The sequence below is a fragment of the Westerdykella ornata genome (genome assembly GCF_010094085.1).
Source record: "Westerdykella ornata strain CBS 379.55 unplaced genomic scaffold EI97scaffold_4, whole genome shotgun sequence".
Lineage (NCBI taxonomy): Eukaryota > Fungi > Ascomycota > Dothideomycetes > Pleosporales > Sporormiaceae > Westerdykella > Westerdykella ornata.
In genome coordinates, this window is record NW_022986854.1 from 200,362 (window position 1) to 218,428 (window position 18,067).

Sequence of the window (18,067 nt, forward strand, 5' to 3'; positions counted from 1 at the left end):
GATCTTCGTCGGAACGAACCTGTGGCTCTAGCTCCAGCTATCCAACAACACCGTACCTCTAAGATATACGTGTATCACGGGCGTGATATACGATACAAGCAACAATAAACACTGCACACAGTTACGGCTTCCAGGATCTTGGCGAGGGGAGTTTGGCGCCTGGAGTGGTGTGAGAGGATCGAACTTGGGCGTGAATCGGCAATTAGAGAGAAGACATTGGGAAGCAGACATTATGGCGGCACGGCCGACGACGGAGGCCGAGGCGCCGATTCTGGATGTTGAGGTACGTCTCTCCTCTCTCATAATTCCCTCCTATTTCCTCCTCCAAATATTTAACCCTTCCTCCGCGCGTCCTGGTTCCCGCACCGCACCCTTCTGTCCTTCTTTCTCCACAAGGATGTAATAACTAATCCCACCGCACAGACACTGACAACGCACCTCGCCTCCCTCACGTCCACACTCGCCTTCCTGACGGACTCGCTCGACGCGGTCAACAAGCTCAACGGCATCGATGCGGCATCTCGCCTTCCACGAACTAGTCGCAAAGCAGGAGAAGGAGATGGAGGAGGGAATGGGAATGCTATAGATGGAGGTGGGGATGGAGATGGCAATGGAGGTGGAGGTGGAGATGTAGATCTCGAGTGGCTCGCTCGCGAACTCAGCGCTCTGAAGGGCATGGCGGGGAAGCTGTGTGAGGGGTTGGGTCGGCTGAGGGGGAGGGTTGGCGCCAGGGAGACGGGGTGGAAGAAGAGCAGCAAGAAGAACGACGGGAGTATGGCGACGAAGAGAACGAACGGGACGAGGAAGCGCGACATCCAAGCCATCGAAGCGCTGGACGCCGCGCAAGCTCTCTCCGACGACGCCTGGAGAGCACAGGAGCAAGAACAAGAAGAAGAACAAGAAGAAGAACAAGAAGAAGAACAAGAACAAGAACAAGAACAAGAACAAGAAGAAGCAGAAGAGAAAGATCACGCAGCGCAGCACCCCCATCCAACCCACCCACGCAAACCCCTCAGGAGCGACCAGCGTCTCAGTATCGAATCCGCGCCTACACACGCAAGACACACATCCTCTACGCGCGTTCCGGCTGAATCGATACACCCGGACGTACCTGCAGACTATGCCGACGGGAACGCCAACAACAACAGCAACAAAAACAGCAACAGCAACGGCGATGATGATGATGATGATGATGATGATGATGATGATGATGATGATGATGATGATGATGATGATGATGATGATGATGATGATCATGCCCCTGCTGCGTACGAAATCGCCTACATCGACGTCACCGACGAAGTAAACCGGCGTCTCGCGCTCACCCGCTTGCGACAGCTCGGCGCGGCGCCGAGGACGAGCGTGAAGAGGAAGTGGGAGGAGGTAGACTCTCTGGAAAATGAGGCAGGGAATGCTAGCGCTGGCGCTGGGGCGGAGGGAGGAAGGGAAGGAGGAGAGGGAGGGGGAAATGAGGCGGAAAACGAACAATATACCACCGGGAGGGAAGACCAAAGCCAAGGGGAAAGGGAAAGCGAGAGGGAAAGGCAGAGGCAAAGGAAGAGGGAAACGGATACAGACACAGAAACAGGCGCAGACATCGGCAGGAGGAAGCGCATCAAATTCTCCAGCCCGCAGCAGGAACGATTTCATCCCAGAGGGGAGAAGCCCTCGCCCTCGCCTTCGCCATCGCCTTCGCCATCGCGGCCGAGCTCAACCACGAGGGCAGACGATGGTGTGAGAAACGGGCATGCGAGTCCTCCCAACAACGGTAACATCAACGGTGCCCGAAGCAATATTGCAAACGGGCCATCACACGCAGTCAACGGCACTACTACTACTACTTCTACCAGTGGTGTGAAGCGCCTCTTCCGCGCCTCGCTCGACGGCCCTCACGATCTCATGGACTCATCGGCCTCAGAAACCGGTAAAACGCGAGGGCTCAGCAACGGCGGTGGGGGAGTCGGAAGCGCGCCGGGGGCGAAGAGGAGGAAGATATAAGGCCACTGATGCAGGTAGTCTTACATTCAAATCAGAAAAGAAAAAGAATTAAAGCAGGAATTCTTCATGAGCGGAAGGAACAAGTAAAACCAAGTACCAGTTCCATCAGGGCATGCCAACCCTCCGTATTGCAATCCTTGCTAGATAGGCTCATGAAAGGCGAATTGAAACTGCAACTGACCACTTCATCTGAGCCAGCGAAGTGACAGCATGATCCGTATATGTCAATATCTACAGCTCACATTCTGAACCTCTCGGGACGCACCCAATTCATGATGCAGCATGCCACCACCATACACTCCGCATCCTCCTCAAATGAATCATACCCCTGAATTACTACCTAGGTATCTCCATCACACCGATCCTATTCCCCCCGCCCCCCTTCCCAATCTAACCCACCTACCCACCCAGCTAGAAAGAAAAGCCTTCACCGGCCAATCCCATCCCATTTCATCCCCCCGCCACGGTATCAATCCATACCATACCTGCAAGATACATATCCCCCCGCAGCCCTTCCATGACTATGAAAAAAAGGAAAGAAAATGGGACGCAAAAGAATAAATATCCTGAAGAAAAAGAAAGCAGAAGAACCCGCATAGCCTAGGTGTGTTTGTTCCCCCCCCAAAAAAGAATATACCTATTCATAAATCGATTTTTTCTTGGGCAACGAGAGACCCAGCGCCCCGCAAACTCCAATGCTCCGTTTCAAATCACTGTCGAGAGGAGGTGTCAAAGGTAAAAAAGAAAAAGACTGACAGAAGGAAGGAGGACACATCTAACCCCCCAGCGGTCTGCATCGAGGCGACCATGCTGGTGGACTTGTCAAATTCTGGGCTCTCGGCCATGCCTGCGACGTTGCGGGCGATCCGGTCGGCCGTGAAGACTAAGATGTTGCACCCCATGCTCAATACCCTCCTGGCTCGTAGGAGAGGGTGGTCCATCCTCAGACACGTGCTACAGGCCTATCTTCTCGGAGGTGAATTCCCAGAGCATCTTGACGAGCGAATCGGGGAGGGTGTAGAGATCGACGTGGAACTCGCCGTCTGTAGGCCATCATTAGTACACGTAGCTCTTGCATGAGGGGTATGAGATAAGGATGAATCGGAAAACGCACTCTCAACGTCATTCTTAGTGTACGAATCGGCCGTCTTGTTCTCGTGGATCAGTTGCACGACGTGGAGTAAGTCGTCTTCCGTGAGGCGCTGGAGCCCGTCTGCGAGTTTCTCCATGTCGACCTAGGAGAGCAGGTTAGCCGGAGATTCCTTTGCTCCGGTGAAGTACGGGTTCTTACATTCTTGTCCCTCCTCCCCTTCTTCTTCCCCGCATCGCCCTTGCCCCTCACGCCATTCTCGCCCGCAGGCCCAGACTCCGCCAATAGAGCCAGCAACTCGGGCTTCGGGTTCTTGAAGGTCTGTACGGAGCGTCAGTTCCACATGCCATTTTGCAAAAGCCGTGCGTCGATTGGTACTCACCACCTGGTGCTTGGCCTCGTATCTCTCTGCCTGGAAGTTCAAGTCGTGGTGCAAGGTGTGTTCGCCGCCTTTATGCGCCGCCGTGAGCACGATGGTCATGTCGAACTCTCCCCAACCCTTTTCCTCGATGCGGAACGGGGGTTTCTTGAAGGCTAGAAGGCGTCAGCTCCCACGATTACACATTCACTTTGACATTCCCTCCTCGCCCCTCCTGCCACTATGCAAAGCCGACCGCTCAATCCCAGTATACCCAAAACCCAGAGGAAGGGAAGGGATCCACATACTCTGTCTCGCCCTCTCAAACGAAGGATGGAGGTTGTACACCGCCTTCTCGAACACGTTGGCCGGCACCTCGTTTCCATTGTCGTCCAGAAGCCAGAGCTCGATGCTCCATTGCCGCATCGGGAATCCCTCTACCTGGGACGGCTCATTGCTGCGAGAAGAAGAGTGGTTAGCCCGGTTGTAATTGGCCACATGCCGCCATCTGGTTCGGCAATAGGAGAGGCGAGGAGAGTACGATGCTCTCTCTGGAGGTACGGTGTGCGAACGGAAACGTAGGGTAGACGTACATGATCTTCTGGGTAGTAATGATCTTGACTTGGCGCTTGACCTGCAGGAACCGTCAGTAGATATTTCGCTACATGGAGCCGCTGCGAATATAGAATACGTACGTCCGAGGACGGCATCTTGGATCGCGGGAGGGCGAGAGTTATCGGGCGGTTTCTGCGAGGTTGTAGAGATAGACGAGTCTGTTGAAGAGGCGCGTCGATGCGGAGGTTGCGTTGAGGTCGCAAGGCGCGCATGCCGGGTTGGCCCGAGCTTGCGATAGATGCGGGCTTGGCGTGTAGTTGTGTGAGGAACCGGCCGCTTAGGTAGAGCAATCCTCTTAAGATATATATCAAGAGAGTATTTAAATTGCGGTGTGTAAAGTTGTAGAAATTGTCGCTTTACTGTAAGTTAAAGCGATATCTTGACACGTGGGTCTGCTAGCATTCAGCGGTGACCATTGTAACAACCACAAATGGGCAAATTGGGACCAAATGGTTACCTGGCGAGCACTCAGGCGAGTGTAGAGCTTCACCGTATTTACACAAAGAGCACAGGAGTTGGGAACAGGGCGCTACCTAGACACCGACAGCAGCTTCACCGTCAACCACTCCCAATGGTGCAACTTTCCGAGTCTTGCATGTAGACACTGCTTCAGCAAATCCTCGTTTCTCATATATCTTTTGGGGAAAGCCTTCGTAATCATAAAGGCCCATTTATGATGCTACATACTATATATGTGCAGTCATCGGGGGATCTCTCGCTGTATGATAACAGTGTCAAATACCATCATTCTCCACTACTAACCGTCACACGTTCATCGCATATACCCGCTAAGAACACCGCATATCCACATTCCCGCACACCCACAATTACTCGGAAGGCTTCTCAGCTGTCTGGAAAAGGGCCTCGTTCTCCTGCTGGGCCTTGATGAAAGCCTCCTTGAAAGCGTTGGCGTCTGGAGGCACGAATCAGTATCATTTGGTCGTAAGCGTAGATTGTGCGACTTACTCTCGCTGTTGGCAAAACGGATAGCAAGTGTCTGAGCCTCAGGCTCACCCTCACTGACGTCGGCGGCGGCATTCCACACCCAGCTGCGATCGCTGCCGACATTTGGGGAGAGCTTCATATCGGGAACGACTGAACGCTTGTTAGGCAGATTCTTTCTAGATTTCCAATAAAACGTACCGTAGTGATTGGCGCAGACTTTGAGAGTCTTATCCCGACGCATAACCAGACGAGTCTTGCCATTCTCCCTGTGCTTCAGTAACCGGACATCGCCAGTGCCCCTCTCCTTCCACTCCCTAGACTCGCGGTCGAACTTGAACAGCTTGGCGCGCATCTTGAAGACTTGCTCCTCGAGCTCCTCGTTGGTCTTCGTCTCGACCTTGTCGGTCAGGCGGACGACGGGCTCGAAGTGGACGTCAACTTCTTGCTCGGGATTCTCGTCCTGGGATCAGGTCAGTTACACGCTCCCGAATTTGCCGACTTGCGAGATAAAGACACGTACATCGGCAGCCTCCTTCTTCTTCGAGGAACCTGACGGCTCATCAACGTCGTCCTCTTCCTCGCGCTTCTCCTTCTTGGGTCCGCCACCAAACATGGAGAAGACGTTGTCCTTGACGGCGGCAGCAGTGCTCGTAGCGGCATTGGTCACGGTCTCGGTAACAGAGGCCGCAGGCTGATCCTCCTGCTTCTCGGGAGACTTGGAAGCTTCGGTAGGGGCAGTGGTAACCTTCTCGGTCTCATCCTTAACAAGAGTCGCGCCCGGAGCAGCGGCCTGCTCGGCGGAGGGGTCGGGTTTAGCAGCTTCGGACATGTTGAGCTGTGAAGAAATTCAAGTAAGTGTGGAAGGAGGTTCAGAGGCTTGGGTTATGGCTGAGAGGAGTGTCGCAAGAAGGAGGACGTCTGTTGAGTTTATGTGTTGGGCGAGCAAGCCTGAAGTTCAAACAAATGTGGCGGTGGATGGAGGGGCAGCGCCAGCGCTATGACCAATTAGGTGCCCGCACGTGCAGGGCCTTCACCCCTTTCAAGGGGTTGGCAGTTGTCGCCTGTCAGGCACCTACTCTCAAACCATATGGCATCACTTTGGGAATCGATGGTTCCGAATCGGCTGTACAAAACAAATCCACCATTTCGAGCAAACAGACAGAATAAGAAACCGTCCAGTTCAGACCTAGGCTCCCCTGACCGTCCATATGCTCCAATAGCTGATGCTCGAATCCTCTTTCGAAACCTAGGACTTCAAATCCCTTGAACATGTGCTTGTTTCTCATAGCCAAATCCGTACTCCGTGGAACCCCCAATGACACCCGTCACAAGAACGCCTGTCCACATTACCGAGAATCGATGGTGATGTAGTACTCCTTCGAGGCCGACCAACGCCTCGATACCCGTTATCTATCCCATCTACTTACCTCTTCTTCGTCCGAGATTGTATATCTTGCAGAAGTTTGCAGGACCGTGAATCACGCTTACCCAGCCTCGCCTCAATGTTGCACCTCAATCGGAGCGCCTGCTCGCGTACCTCTAGCATATACGGGGATGTCCTGAGGGGACGCGTTTCCTGCCAGACGCGGTCTTCGTAGTAACGTCTGAGCGCCTGGGCTTTCAGTGAGCTCTCCTGGATACGACTGAGAATTTCATCCTTGTAAGAAGCTGTTCTCAGCGGTTGGGTCTTCTGCCACACTCGGTCCGCGCAGTATCGTGTTAACTCGCTGGCCTGAGCCGAGCGCTTCCGGATTTGGCGCATGATCTCTTTGCTCCACAGAGACGCAGCCTGCTCTGACAGGGACTCGAGGCGACGAAGCTGCTCTGACATGGTCTCCAGGCTGCAAAGTACACATTCGCTGCTAATGGAGTCAACGGTGGAATTACCGACGGTTTCCTCTTTCGTTCTGTTCAGGAGGTTACGCCACTTCCTGCCTGAGTGCTGCTTCGGCGGCAGAACTGTAAGATCCTTCGGGATGTTTAAAGTCGGCGTCACTGAAGGCGACTTCACCACGGATGTTGCTTTCAAAGCTTTGATGGATGGACTCGGCAGGCTGTTAGGTGAGTCCGATGTCAGAGCCTCCGAGATTGAAGTGTTCCGGTAAGAGAGCGACCATAATCCAGCCTCAATCACCAGTATACCTAAGATCAAACCGATCAGCAGCCTCACTATGTCTCGATAATTGATCGCAGGGGCTGAAAGTTTCAAGCGTTTGCGGATATTGGCGAGTGCGCTCTTGCCGCTGCTCGTGTGGTATGGAGGTCCTCCCTTCACCTTAGATCGCTCCTTCAGATATGCCAAGTGCATGTTGAGATGCACAGGGTCGATACCAATGAAAGCTGTATGATCGACGGGAAGGGCCTTTAGTATTTCATACTCTTGATCCTTATTGTGTCGACCCTCCACGCACATCTTGAGACTGCTGGTTTGGAAATGGACTGGACGTCCCTGATAATTAGGCACCGCTGTTATATCCAGGCTTGGAATTCCAAGCGATTTTATTATACTCCGGGCACGGTTAAACGCAAACCTAATCTCGACGGGGTCGCCCGCGACATCTGCCCCAGGATGACCGAAGACGACTAAATCCGGAAGAGAAGCGGACTTGGGCCGAATGGTCCCATCTTCGCCGAAAGTGATTTGCGATCCATCGTTCAGGGCGACTGTGGCGGAAGGTACATTCTGTGCAGTACATCCGGCCACAGGGCCAGGGCAGTGGTCCACAATAAGCTCAGCCCCAGCACGTTCAAGCTGCACTCCGCTGGAGGAAGCAGTCCCAGCTCTTGTGAAGGTTTGGAAGATGTGGAACCGCGATGATGTGGGGGTAACGCTAAGCGCAGCTCCAATATGAGTGTTGATCTCCTCCACCAGCCAAGAAGCGATGGGACCGACGTATAGGACTCTGTAGGATGTAGAACTTGGGAGCCATTCACGAGCCAAAGGCATCTTGACCACGACTCGGAGATCAGGGTAGCCGAATCGGGAAAGCACTGGAGGCGTGCTGGACTTGGCGTTGTATTCACTGACGACGCGGCATAAGTCCACGGCTCCGCTACCATCTCCTAGACGTGCCTCAGATAGCTCCATGTACACTGCTGGTCCCTTGCGTGAATCAGGAGTGGATGACTCCATGTCACTATCCGACTCTGGTGGATGCGGTCTTTCGGAGGCGGCATCCGGGTGGTATGAGACCTGCGGGGTGGCGTCGAGTTCGTCTTCACTGCTACTATCACTCTCATCGGAGCGGAAGCCATCATCATCGATGTCGCCGAAGCTGCTCAAGTCGTCTGAACCGCGAGCGTCGGCGGAGGCGACGGATAGGGTGTTGCCATCGTCATCAGATGTCTCATACATGCTCCTGCTCACGAACTCGAAAGTGCTCTCGGTGGACGACTCCATCCCAGCTCTGGATGTCTCCGAGCCAGGGTTGGTGCTCATGGTGCCGGTTGTGGAGAGGAGCGTATCCGAGCTTGGTAGATGTAGATACAAACCTGGGGAAAGTTAACCCAAATAGCCAGTAACGTAAGGAAGCTCCAAACCAGAAGGTGAAGTTGGGAAGTAGGAGCAAGAGAGGAGCGCCTCTTTGGGGAGCAAGCTTGGAGGGCCGTTGCCTAACCTCAATGAACTGGGAGCCTCCGCGGGGACGTGCACGCTGCGGGTCCACTATTTAGCTTCGCTCCGCCGTGGATTCCGTGCAGTGGAGTGGGTAGATGGGACGTGAAGCTTAATATGAGTTCCCAGGCTTTGAACAAACAGGTGGGAGCAGAGCCTGTGGTTTGAGATCGCCCACGGAAGAGGAAGGGAGAAGAAGAGAGAGAGAGACAACAGTTGTGTGACGGGACTTGAAGGAGGGCAAGTGGTTTGGGAGGGGTGACGCAGCCGCGTCTGAGAGCTTGTACCCCACCATTGGTCCCAGCTCCATCTCACGTGCATCATTTCTTACACATGCGCAGAACCTTGGAACTATACCTAGGTATGTGTATAAGCTTGGTGCTGTTTCTTTCAAGTCGAGACTGCAGAAGGTCACCGTTGCCACCTAGATCGCACCAATCCCCTTGGACCGTGATTTGACTGAGATGGACCCTCGCCAAAGCGTGAAGGGCATTGCTGACTATTCATGGCTCCTAACAAAAAGCGTAGTCTACATGTCATATTCGCAGAACGCCTCTACAGTGCAAGCTCCCCAAGCACAGTCCCATAAAAGAGTCATGACATGATATGCACAGCTGAAAACTCCCCAGCGCCATCATGAAGCGACGGGATGCACTAAGGAATGTTTCCGAACGCCTGGTCGGCTGCTGAGGCCTTCAGGGTGACGCCCAACCTCCTGCAACCTCCACCCATTCGGGCAGACAGCTTCCCTCCTTGCCTTCGACTTCAACGACGTCCGTATCGCACCTGCATCGACAACCAACGCCGTTCTCCCTAGGCGGATCTGGAGTAGCCCAGTACTCGTCCTCTTCCTTCCGCTTCTTCTCGTCCTCTGTCGTCATCTCCAGGAACGGTATTCTTGGAAGCTGTCGATTCGGAGCGTTGGCTGGACAATGCTGGATAGTCGTGTGCCGATAGCCAAAGTCGCGGAAGTAATGGATATCCTTAGGGCTCAGGAGCGCCCCTGCAGCAAGCGAATGGATCGGTGCATCTCCCCACTTTGACTTGTCAGTCGACTCATTTCCCTTAGAGAGAGGTGTATACGTACTCGTTCCATCCAGAATCCCCCGCTGCGATCCATCATCTCAAAAAAGTCGTTGTACTCTTTGCTGCGCAGCCATTCCAGACTAGCAATCTCGAAATTGCTCCAGAAGTGGCACATGTTGTATTTCTCACCTTCCATTGCTTCCGGGTCAATCTCGGGCAGTCCAGATTCCGAGTTGAGTATTCCTTGCGGCGGTGGTTTCTTCTTCTTCTTCTTGTCCTTGGCCGCGTCTTCCGGCTTCTCAGGTTTCTCGACGAACATTTCCCAGAGTCCCTTGGATGTTAGATTGTTTACCCTCATGTAAGCGGATGCATAACGGAAAATGTTGGGAACTGTCTCTTTCAGTTCTTTCACGGCAATGACAAAACCGTACGTCTTCTTCTCTCGAATCATGTGTATGAATGGATCGCTATTGTGTGGTCCGTCAGATAAGCTTACCCTGTAGTCAATGCGGCGACCTACTATGTAATGTCACAGAAATACTTGATCTCTGGCTCCAGTCTCCAATACCACTCGTACTTTTGGAGAAGCTCGTGCTTGTAAAACATGCTTCATCAGCGTTAGCAATCTGTATACAGCCATCCTCGACGTCAACTGACCCAGAGTAGAACCGACACATGTGATGGTAGCTCTCCATACCACCATACATGATCGCCGCATCGCCCTGTTTTGCAATCCCCTCCTTCGCCACGGCTGGATCAACCCAATCCGGGAATCCCCACATCTCCGGTGAAATCTTCCCCCATTCTACTGGCGCACTCGCGTGCTTCAACACCGTCTCCTTGAACGTCTCATTGAACTCTCCGTCGTTCAGGAAGACATAGGGGTAGTGGAACCAGCGGTTGAAATGCCTTTCTATCGACTTCATCGACTGTACAACGCCGTCCAGCTCCTTGTTTCTGGCAAGTACGACGAATGCGGCATTTGCTCTCGGTCCGTTGACTTGGGGTTCCAGGCAGCCCGTTACAAAGACTTTGTCGTGCTTTTCGCTTATTTTCCTAACTATAGTCAGCATTGCACCCATATCGTGAAGGAAGAAGAGCCATCCATACCGTACTTGAGGTGGCGTGCCGGAAGGCATCATCATCCCGCCGGAGTCTCGATTCCGCAGGACAAGGATTAATATTATTATTATCACAATGGTAGGGAATATGAGAACAATGCCCAGCGGTATTGAGACAGCCGAGTTTCCCTTCAATCGTACTCTCCGACGGAAGACTGAGAACCGGGGATATCTCTCCTCGACACGGCGGGAGACATTGTCGAGTCTGCCCAGAGTCCCTTGCGAGGAAGGTAGCTTTCCATAAACGCTGTCTAGGAAGCTCATTCTCCAGCTCGCCGCACACAGGTGCGAAGTCCTTCCCCTCTAACAATCAATGTGCGATAAGGATCCTCCGCCCAGGCCTATAGAATGCCGAATCTGCTCGTGTTGACTGGTCTCGAGCATACGAAGGGGCGTGGTCGAGTTAGGGACACGAACGAGGTAACGACCGACGGAGGGAGAGGGTGGAGAGGGTGGAGGGACCTCGGCAGCCCCAAGTATACCCCAAGAATCCTCCGAACTGTTGGGTGACTAGTTAACAGGTATGGAAGATTGGCTGGACACGTCGAAGGAGCACGAGGTTTCTTCGTAGGGTTCTCAGTCTCGAAGATTGGCGTAGATCAAGGCCAAGGGGTTGGAGGGGGGTGGGCACACGCGTGCCATCCAGGCTGGTGACGCTCTCGTAGGTGTAAATCGGTGAAATGTGAACAGGTCTGACGAACCTGCGCGCAGTGAATGATACGTAGCACAGCAGACACTGTGACGGGCCGAAACTCTGGCGGAGACGACGTTGATTGCGACGCTCGCAAAATCCCCTGTCATGGATGCACTGCCAAGAGATTTGACGGAACGCGAGATCTGAGCGCCACCCGCGCCCTAGCCGAACTTTATCTCATCACTCATGAATTGTTGCGACGACACGGGAACCGACCGCGAGACACAGCTTCGCCATCTCAGAACAGAAATAAGCTGTGTTCCCTGACCCGCGGGCTTCTTTGGCATCTCCCTGCAGCTTGTCTAAAGGGATATCGTGTCCCACAAACGTACAGAATGGGCTTCAAAGCGAAGGACCTCACTTACGGTAAGTACTTCATCATCGACCTTGCGGCCATAGGGGTGTTAGTAACATATATGCAGATGCGGCGCAGCCTGCCTTCCTTCAGCGTCTCCGAGGCCAGATTGCCGGGGATGGTTCAGCACGACCGGAGCCTTCAATTCCCCGCAACAAGAAACTGGTTCGAGATGACGAAGACGACGCGCCAACGTACGTCCTTGAAGGTACCAATCAGTCGCTCACCAAGGCCGAGTACGAGGCACTCGTTGCTGGCAAAGACGCGGACGCGGCCGAGGACTCTGCTCCAACTACCATCGAGCACAAGGATGCACCCTCTCAACCAAAGGAGAAAATTGCCGAAGTCGGCAAGGGTTCCAAAAAGAGGAAGGCTGCTAAAGTCATTGGTGGCGATGAAGAGGATGACGACGCAGGAAAGGATGAGGCGAAGGTAGTCAAGAAAGCCAAGAAGAAGGCCAAACCTGTCAAGTTGTCCTTCGGTGACCAGGAAGACGGTGGATGATATTAAAGCGCAGCCATGCTCACGCGCGATCTTCCATTACCAAAGGACTAAGATACACGCATAGTGCGGACGCCACGCGTGACCTAGCTCCCAGTTCATCCACACTATCCTATGCAAAGTCGGTCGTGGCCGTCCAGATCTCTTGAAGCTCCCGCTCTCGACAACACCAATACCGAACGTCAAGTGTGGGTCGCTCCACCTAAACGATAAGTTCGAGCTGGTCTCTGTCCCATCTCCGTTGAGTAAAGCCAGTCATGTCGAAGGGGTCAGCCCGCATCCTCTCCGTTGCAACCCGCTCCCCACGTCAAGCAAACAGCATTGAAGTGCTCACATTCCCACTACTCCTCTATTGCGGACGATGACGAATCGCGACCTCTGTAGACCAACCTTCCGGATCCGGATCTTGTGCGCCTGGAGCTTCCGGTGTCGTCGTCGGCTCGACCTTGCCAAAGTCAGAGGGCTTGCGGCCAGCTTGAGAATTAGGAGCGCCATCATGTCGTTTGTCGGATCCATTCTGGATTTTGTCTTCAAAGTAGCTGGAGGGATGATCCATCAGTGGGAGTATCGGCATGCGCCCGGCCACCCTCTGCATCTGCTGTAGGGCAAAATCTTCAAGAAACTCCCTCGGGAATTCGCTTCTGTTCTTCTCGAATTTGTCCAGCTCCATTCCGAATATGCAGATATCCCGGATGAACCTGCGCAGCTTGCTTCCCGGCAAGGTGTGCTCGTAGACATAGGCGATCGTATGGGGATGGACGTTACACCTTCTCCTTCCATTTCTTCGACATTTTGGCCATGACTGCATTCTGCAATGCCGGTATCTACGTTATGAGAATGGGGAATAGGATACCGCTTTGGGGGTGCTACCTGGTACTTGTCCGCCATAACCCACAGCTTGCAGAGATCCATCCAAGTCGTCGCTTTCTCATCGACCGAGATGCGTTTCGTATATACATACGAGAGAAGATCACTGAATGAGTCCGGGTCGTCCTCGGGGAGGGCGATAATCTTCGTCTCGGCTTCTTGAAATCGACCTGTTGTGTCGGTCAGTAACCCAGTTCAAAGGCTCTGCCGGAACGAGTCACCTTTCAGGGCGTTATCGAAGAACGGAGAGTGGGCGCACAGTAGCTCAATATGAGCGTCGAACGGCGTCTCATCCTCTCCAACCGAGAGCTGGACGATGCCACCGGAAAGGATACTGAAAAGCAGGTCAGTCTTGGGAACCTGGCGCAGCGTAGTGGCGTCTCGCCTTCTGCTGAGAGGGACCGCCATGGTGAAGGAGGTAGTGGAGGAGGTGGTTGCCAACTGTTTGACGTTGCTACGCGGGTAGTATATCACTCAAACACGTGATCACGTGACTGCATAATTTCGCCAAGCCTTAGCCAAAGCCATCTGGCATCACCGCATCATCTCACTACGTTCTGCCCGAGAGCGCAAGGAGATATCAAACCCTGGGCAGTCTCAAATACGATGCTTTGGCGTACTGTTTTTCTTTCAACAGCACTGTCATTATGTAGTCCGTCCGTTGCGAGGGTGGCACCAATGATAACATGGGTCGAAGATGGTTACAACCTCATTGCAAAACTACCTTGTGTCAGCTGCCCGTTCTTGTATCAGGATACATCCAAAGGGGAGGACCAACGATGGTCTAAAAAAACTGCTGCCAATTCTCTCGTACGTGAAACCTTCCAGTACTTGCCCTGTCCAAATCCACCTCATATAGACGGTTACACTCTATTACCCTATTCAGATTATATATGAACCTAACATATCCCCAGCTCCTCAACATCAGCCTCCCCTACACCACCCCCACCCTCTCCATCAACCAATCTCCCCTCCCACCTCCCGCCTCCACCACCAAACTCCCCCTCATCCACGCCCCCCAGGTCTACCACGACATCTCCCAGGCCGACCTCACCTCCCTCATCTCCTCAAACCAACTCGACACCTCCGGCAGCGCCTCCTTCGGCCTCTCCTACGCCTACTCCATCCGCCACATCCCCGGCAAACCAGCTCTCTTATTCCAATTCGACGTCCTGGAAATCCTATCCGACGTCCCACCAGAGGCGCCCGTAAGATTCAAACTCCAAGCCTCATCGCAGCAAATGCTGCAAATCGTCCTACTCAGGAAACCACTGCTCTCTGCCGCCGATCCCGACGACGCTTATGAAATCGTCCGAGCGGAGCTGGTACCCCGGACCGAGGCTGCGAAAACTGCGGCGGCGCAGCAGCGGCGGACGATGGTGTATTCGGATTGGGATTCCTTTGGGAGGAAAGGCACGGCGGCGCATTTTGCGTCGTCGTTTGGGGACTGGTTGGTGGGTTATCTCGATTCGGGCGTGTGGGGGTTGGTGGTGTTTGTTTTGGGGGTTATGGCGGTTTTCGTGGTCGTGTGCGTGGCGTGTATGTTTGGGTGCGAGGTGTGCTCGGATGACTATGAGAGGGCGCAGAATGGGAAGGTGAGGGAGGGGAGGAAGAGGAGGGGGAGGGGGAGGGCCGCGGATGTGGAGAGTGGGTGGAGGGAGAGGACGAGGGGGAAGGGGAAGGGGAGGTTTAAGACGCCCGAGGAGTTGGGGTTGTTGGGGAGGGGGAGGGTGGTGGGTGTTGGGAAGAGTGATTAGGTGGAGGAGGTTGTATGGTTATTCTTTCTGATGTTGAAGTGAAATGTGATATTTAATGATCCTGACAAACGATAAGTATGTTCTATAATCCGCTGCGAAGCCACCATCTCCGAACGCTATGCTAGAAAGTCAAACATTGAGAATCCCCATTTGTACCCTTAAAAGGAGATGCCAAGTGTAGTGATGCCAAAAAACCTAACGCCAGCGCTATGCAATCTGAGAAGCGCAGTTTGAACCTCCCGGCCGTAGATGCGTCTTGCATACCATTACCCCATCGGTCCTCAGTTACTAATCGCCGTCGTAAAACCATTCGCCTCCAAATCGTTCTGCAGCAGGGCGAGGAGGTCGGCGTCCCCAGTATCCAATTGAAGGTCCGTCTGCGTACTCATCGATGAATCCTTCAGAGTGCTACTCCCCCGTCAGTCTCGTAGTCAATCCGCTCTTCTAACAAAAGTACCACTCACCTCTCCCCAACCTCCATCTTCCCCCCACCCTCATCCAGCCCACCACCCTCCCCCAACGCTTCCCTTATCATCTCGCACCCCCTCAACCCCTTATCCCTATCCCCCACATCCTGCAACTTGAGATGACTCTCCATCTTATCCACCAACCGGAGTACCTCATCATTACTCTGCACCTCCGCCTCCTCCCCCACCATCCCCTGCTGTCCCCCTTTCCCCCCAGACGCAGCATTCAAAACAGCCATAGCCCCAATCTCAATCACCTTTGCGCTCGTCCGAAGCTGCTCTGCATGCGACATATGCCGCATCCTCGGCCCGGTGAGCTGCACGCGAGTATCTCGTTCTATTTCCGCACCCGCATCCACCCTTACCGCCGACGTATCCTCATCGAGAGCGTCGTCCTCAAGATTCAACGGCGTCCCAATACACGTATACATACTCCTCAACCTCCCAGGCGGATTCAACTCCCTCACCAACGCGGGACCCCTCGCTCCCGAGCCGGTGGACGCACACGAGCCCGACAGACGCATGCCCATCCCCAGGGGCGTGCTGGTCGGCGGATGACTCCTGCGTTTCTTGTGCTGGCCGTGGCTGGAGGGTTTGGTGTAAGGTCCCGGGCGTGAAGGGTTGCTGTTGTCGGTTTTGTTGTTGTGCTTGGTGCATCCCGGCTTTTTGCTGTTTAGGGGAGCGTTGTCGTCGGGATCGGTGGAGATGGCTCGTCGGGAGGGATGGGGGAGAGGATGAGCATGGCTGTATAAGGCTGCGATGCGGTCTGCGTCGCTTTGACTTAGGGAGCGTCGGTGGAGCGGTTGGTTGGTGCGGCTGAGATGGTGGTATCCTGCTGCGGTGGGTGGATGGAGGTGAGTGTTATTCGTCGCGGAGCGGAAAAGTTGCGGTCGTTGAGTCGAGACCGTGCCGAAGCTTGAGAAGTCGACGTGGTGACGGTCTTGGATCGGGTAAGGGTGCGGTGTCCCTGGTGCAGGAGTGGAGGGATATGTGGAGGCTTGGAGGGAAGAGTGGAACTCGCTGTGGTTGTTGAAGCCGGTGTATTCAGGGGTTTGGCAAGCGCTGGAGGCGTTGCTGTAGGAGGTAGTCTCTGGGAAGAGAGTAGTGCTGAAGTCAAAGTCTGGGACGAGATCGTTGTTGCTTGAAGGTGTTTGAGAGGGCGTGAGATAGTAGTTTCCGTCGCAGTGTCCGAAAAAGTAGTCTGTACGGCTGGAGTCCAGCTGCTCCAGAGACGAAGGCGTGTTTGGATTGAAAGCCGTCGAAAAGGGGTCATTGTGTCCGTCGTGAGGACGATCCGTCGGATGCTGAGACATACCCATATCACACCACCCCTCTCCTTCTTCGATCGGTGATGGATCGATCGATCGACAGCAACAGGGGTGCAATGACTGTTACACCAGAGGCGTAGATTGTACGAGGCGAGATTCCCTGATATAGTCGTTTCTTTTTCTTTCCTGGATGTCTGGGCTGAGACAGTTAGGGCAGGCAGTTTGTTGTGTTGGCCGGTGGCGCTGGAACTGGGAGATGCGAAACGGGTACCTGCATGTCGGTGCGGTGACACGACCAATGGTGATGGACACGGATCAGGTAGAGGCCAGGAGATGGAGAAAATGTCAGCTCCGGCTGAGATGGTGGCAAATATATTCCGTGGGAAGTATGTGGTTGGCAGAAATACGATCAATTGATTGTGTACGTTGGTGGATGATCAGCTCGCTCTGAGATTTCGAAAAGGTACGCAATACCGACCAGGAAGATGCGCCTCCAGTTGTGAGAAGGAAGCACTGTTTGAAGTGCAGTGTGGTTCGCCCATCCGACATAATCCCACCAATTCCTTTCCCTTACGCCCCGTAAATGCAAGCCTCCAAACCACTTTTTAGCCATCCATCTCTTGATATATCCCATATGTTACATTTGAACATGTTATACAGCGTCGAAAGCAGCAATCTCCCCATACCCTCATGACTTCTTCGGTTCATCCTTCTTCTCGCTCCCACCCTCACCCTCCCCCTTCTTCTTATCCCAATTCCACACATCCCACACCTGATCCAAAATCAATTCCGAGATCCCCTTCCCCTCGGCCAACGCCTTGCTCTCCGCCTCCAACCTCCTCTCCTGCCACCCCTCCTCCTCATCCCCCATCCAAAACCGCTGCAATACACCCCTCGGCTTCTTCTGCTCAGCAGGGAACTCCCTCCCCTCCCTAATCGCCTCCTGCGCCTCCTTCAACCGCCGCTCCTTTTCCAGCCGCTGCTGCATCTCCACTGCCTTCTCAGTCGGCAGGTTGGAAAGGAATCCCGGCGAAGGGGAACTAGACCCGTACATCCATTTCGGCGTTATGCGGTGCACGATGCCGCGACCCGTGTACGATGTCAATAAGTAGTCTGCGGACAGATAGGTTCCGATTCCGAGCGAGAAGGTGTAGAGATCGAGTTTCCGCGGTGGGAGGAGGGCGATGGTAGGACAGAGGATGACGCCGGCGATGGCCCCGGCGCGGCCCAATCTCTCGAAGGATTGTTGTTTCTCGAGGGCAAGGCGTTGCTCGGGAGTTAGGGTGGGTTGAGGCGTTGACATTGTGAGTGGTGTTTTTGGCGATGTGAGGATTGTTGCATCTGGGGAAGTTGATCGATGATCGATGATGTCGGGGCAGGGTTTAGCGTGGG

The 18,067-nt window shown here is 54.0% G+C and overlaps 10 protein-coding genes across 10 annotated transcripts; 2 read left to right on the top strand and 8 right to left on the bottom strand.

The window, feature by feature from the left end:
* Nucleotides 1-261: 261 nt before the first annotated feature.
* EI97DRAFT_430923 (uncharacterized protein) lies at nt 262-1,208 on the bottom strand. Its single transcript, XM_033797811.1, has one exon. It carries the CDS (start codon nt 988-990, stop codon nt 313-315), a length of 678 nt encoding a protein of 225 aa, XP_033656195.1. The 5' UTR covers nt 991-1,208; the 3' UTR covers nt 262-312.
* A 1,425-nt stretch (nt 1,209-2,633) lies between these two features.
* EI97DRAFT_215987 (uncharacterized protein) lies at nt 2,634-3,117 on the bottom strand. The gene is made up of 2 exons (XM_033793822.1): nt 3,113-3,117; nt 2,634-3,041 (listed from the first exon to the last, which is right to left on the bottom strand). The coding sequence occupies exon 2, from the start codon at nt 2,937-2,939 to the stop codon at nt 2,709-2,711; it is 231 nt and encodes a 76-aa protein (XP_033656196.1). The 5' UTR covers nt 2,940-3,041; nt 3,113-3,117; the 3' UTR covers nt 2,634-2,708.
* EI97DRAFT_448533 (putative Ran-specific GTPase-activating protein 1) lies at nt 2,953-5,835 on the bottom strand (the record flags this gene model as incomplete). Its single annotated transcript, XM_033800167.1, has 9 exons — nt 2,953-3,041; nt 3,113-3,233; nt 3,290-3,409; nt 3,471-3,622; nt 3,755-3,903; nt 4,893-4,974; nt 5,028-5,156; nt 5,205-5,466; nt 5,506-5,835. 9 exons carry the CDS (start codon nt 5,833-5,835, stop codon nt 2,953-2,955), a joined length of 1,434 nt encoding a protein of 477 aa, XP_033656197.1.
* A 277-nt stretch (nt 5,836-6,112) lies between these two features.
* On the bottom strand, nt 6,113-8,758 carry EI97DRAFT_430927 (uncharacterized protein). The gene has a single exon (XM_033797812.1). It carries the CDS (start codon nt 8,443-8,445, stop codon nt 6,430-6,432), a length of 2,016 nt encoding a protein of 671 aa, XP_033656198.1. The 5' UTR covers nt 8,446-8,758; the 3' UTR covers nt 6,113-6,429.
* Nucleotides 8,759-9,069: 311 nt separating this feature from the next.
* Nucleotides 9,070-11,526, bottom strand: EI97DRAFT_413398 (glycosyl transferase). The gene is made up of 5 exons (XM_033796791.1): nt 10,756-11,526; nt 10,303-10,701; nt 10,166-10,252; nt 9,707-10,112; nt 9,070-9,656 (listed from the first exon to the last, which is right to left on the bottom strand). The coding sequence occupies exons 1-5, from the start codon at nt 11,028-11,030 to the stop codon at nt 9,315-9,317; spliced, it is 1,509 nt and encodes a 502-aa protein (XP_033656199.1). The 5' UTR covers nt 11,031-11,526; the 3' UTR covers nt 9,070-9,314.
* A 269-nt stretch (nt 11,527-11,795) lies between these two features.
* Nucleotides 11,796-12,319, top strand: EI97DRAFT_448535 (uncharacterized protein; the record flags this gene model as incomplete). Its single annotated transcript, XM_033800168.1, has 2 exons — nt 11,796-11,826; nt 11,883-12,319. 2 exons carry the CDS (start codon nt 11,796-11,798, stop codon nt 12,317-12,319), a joined length of 468 nt encoding a protein of 155 aa, XP_033656200.1.
* Nucleotides 12,320-13,077: 758 nt separating this feature from the next.
* On the bottom strand, nt 13,078-13,591 carry EI97DRAFT_456118 (uncharacterized protein; the record flags this gene model as incomplete). Its single annotated transcript, XM_033800701.1, has 3 exons — nt 13,078-13,140; nt 13,187-13,353; nt 13,405-13,591. The coding sequence occupies 3 exons, from the start codon at nt 13,589-13,591 to the stop codon at nt 13,078-13,080; spliced, it is 417 nt and encodes a 138-aa protein (XP_033656201.1).
* A 198-nt stretch (nt 13,592-13,789) lies between these two features.
* EI97DRAFT_371942 (uncharacterized protein) lies at nt 13,790-14,940 on the top strand (the record flags this gene model as incomplete). The annotated part of the gene is made up of 2 exons (XM_033795320.1): nt 13,790-13,993; nt 14,098-14,940. 2 exons carry the CDS (start codon nt 13,790-13,792, stop codon nt 14,938-14,940), a joined length of 1,047 nt encoding a protein of 348 aa, XP_033656202.1.
* A 281-nt stretch (nt 14,941-15,221) lies between these two features.
* Nucleotides 15,222-16,726, bottom strand: EI97DRAFT_440201 (uncharacterized protein; the record flags this gene model as incomplete). The annotated part of the gene is made up of 2 exons (XM_033799607.1): nt 15,222-15,348; nt 15,405-16,726. The coding sequence occupies 2 exons, from the start codon at nt 16,724-16,726 to the stop codon at nt 15,222-15,224; spliced, it is 1,449 nt and encodes a 482-aa protein (XP_033656203.1).
* A 679-nt stretch (nt 16,727-17,405) lies between these two features.
* On the bottom strand, nt 17,406-17,972 carry EI97DRAFT_352503 (uncharacterized protein; the record flags this gene model as incomplete). Its single annotated transcript, XM_033794862.1, has 1 exon — nt 17,406-17,972. A coding segment is annotated over one exon (567 nt), but the record flags the coding sequence as incomplete, so codon positions are not given.
* Nucleotides 17,973-18,067: the final 95 nt, after the last annotated feature.

Excerpts from the sequence above, each read along its gene's own strand:
- EI97DRAFT_430923 (XM_033797811.1), bottom strand. The coding sequence starts at position 990 with ATGGGGGTGCTGCGCTGCGTGATCTTTCTCTTCTGCTTCTTCTTGTTC.
- EI97DRAFT_215987 (XM_033793822.1), bottom strand. The coding sequence starts at position 2,939 with ATGGACCACCCTCTCCTACGAGCCAGGAGGGTATTGAGCATGGGGTGC.
- EI97DRAFT_430927 (XM_033797812.1), bottom strand. The coding sequence starts at position 8,445 with ATGAGCACCAACCCTGGCTCGGAGACATCCAGAGCTGGGATGGAGTCG.
- EI97DRAFT_413398 (XM_033796791.1), bottom strand. The coding sequence starts at position 11,030 with ATGAGCTTCCTAGACAGCGTTTATGGAAAGCTACCTTCCTCGCAAGGG. Across the intron at positions 10,702-10,755 it reads GGCACGCCACCTCAAGTACG|GAAAATAAGCGAAAAGCACG; the intron begins GTATGGATGGCT and ends GACTATAGTTAG. Across the intron at positions 9,657-9,706 it reads GGGGATTCTGGATGGAACGA|TGGGGAGATGCACCGATCCA; the intron begins GTACGTATACAC and ends GACAAGTCAAAG.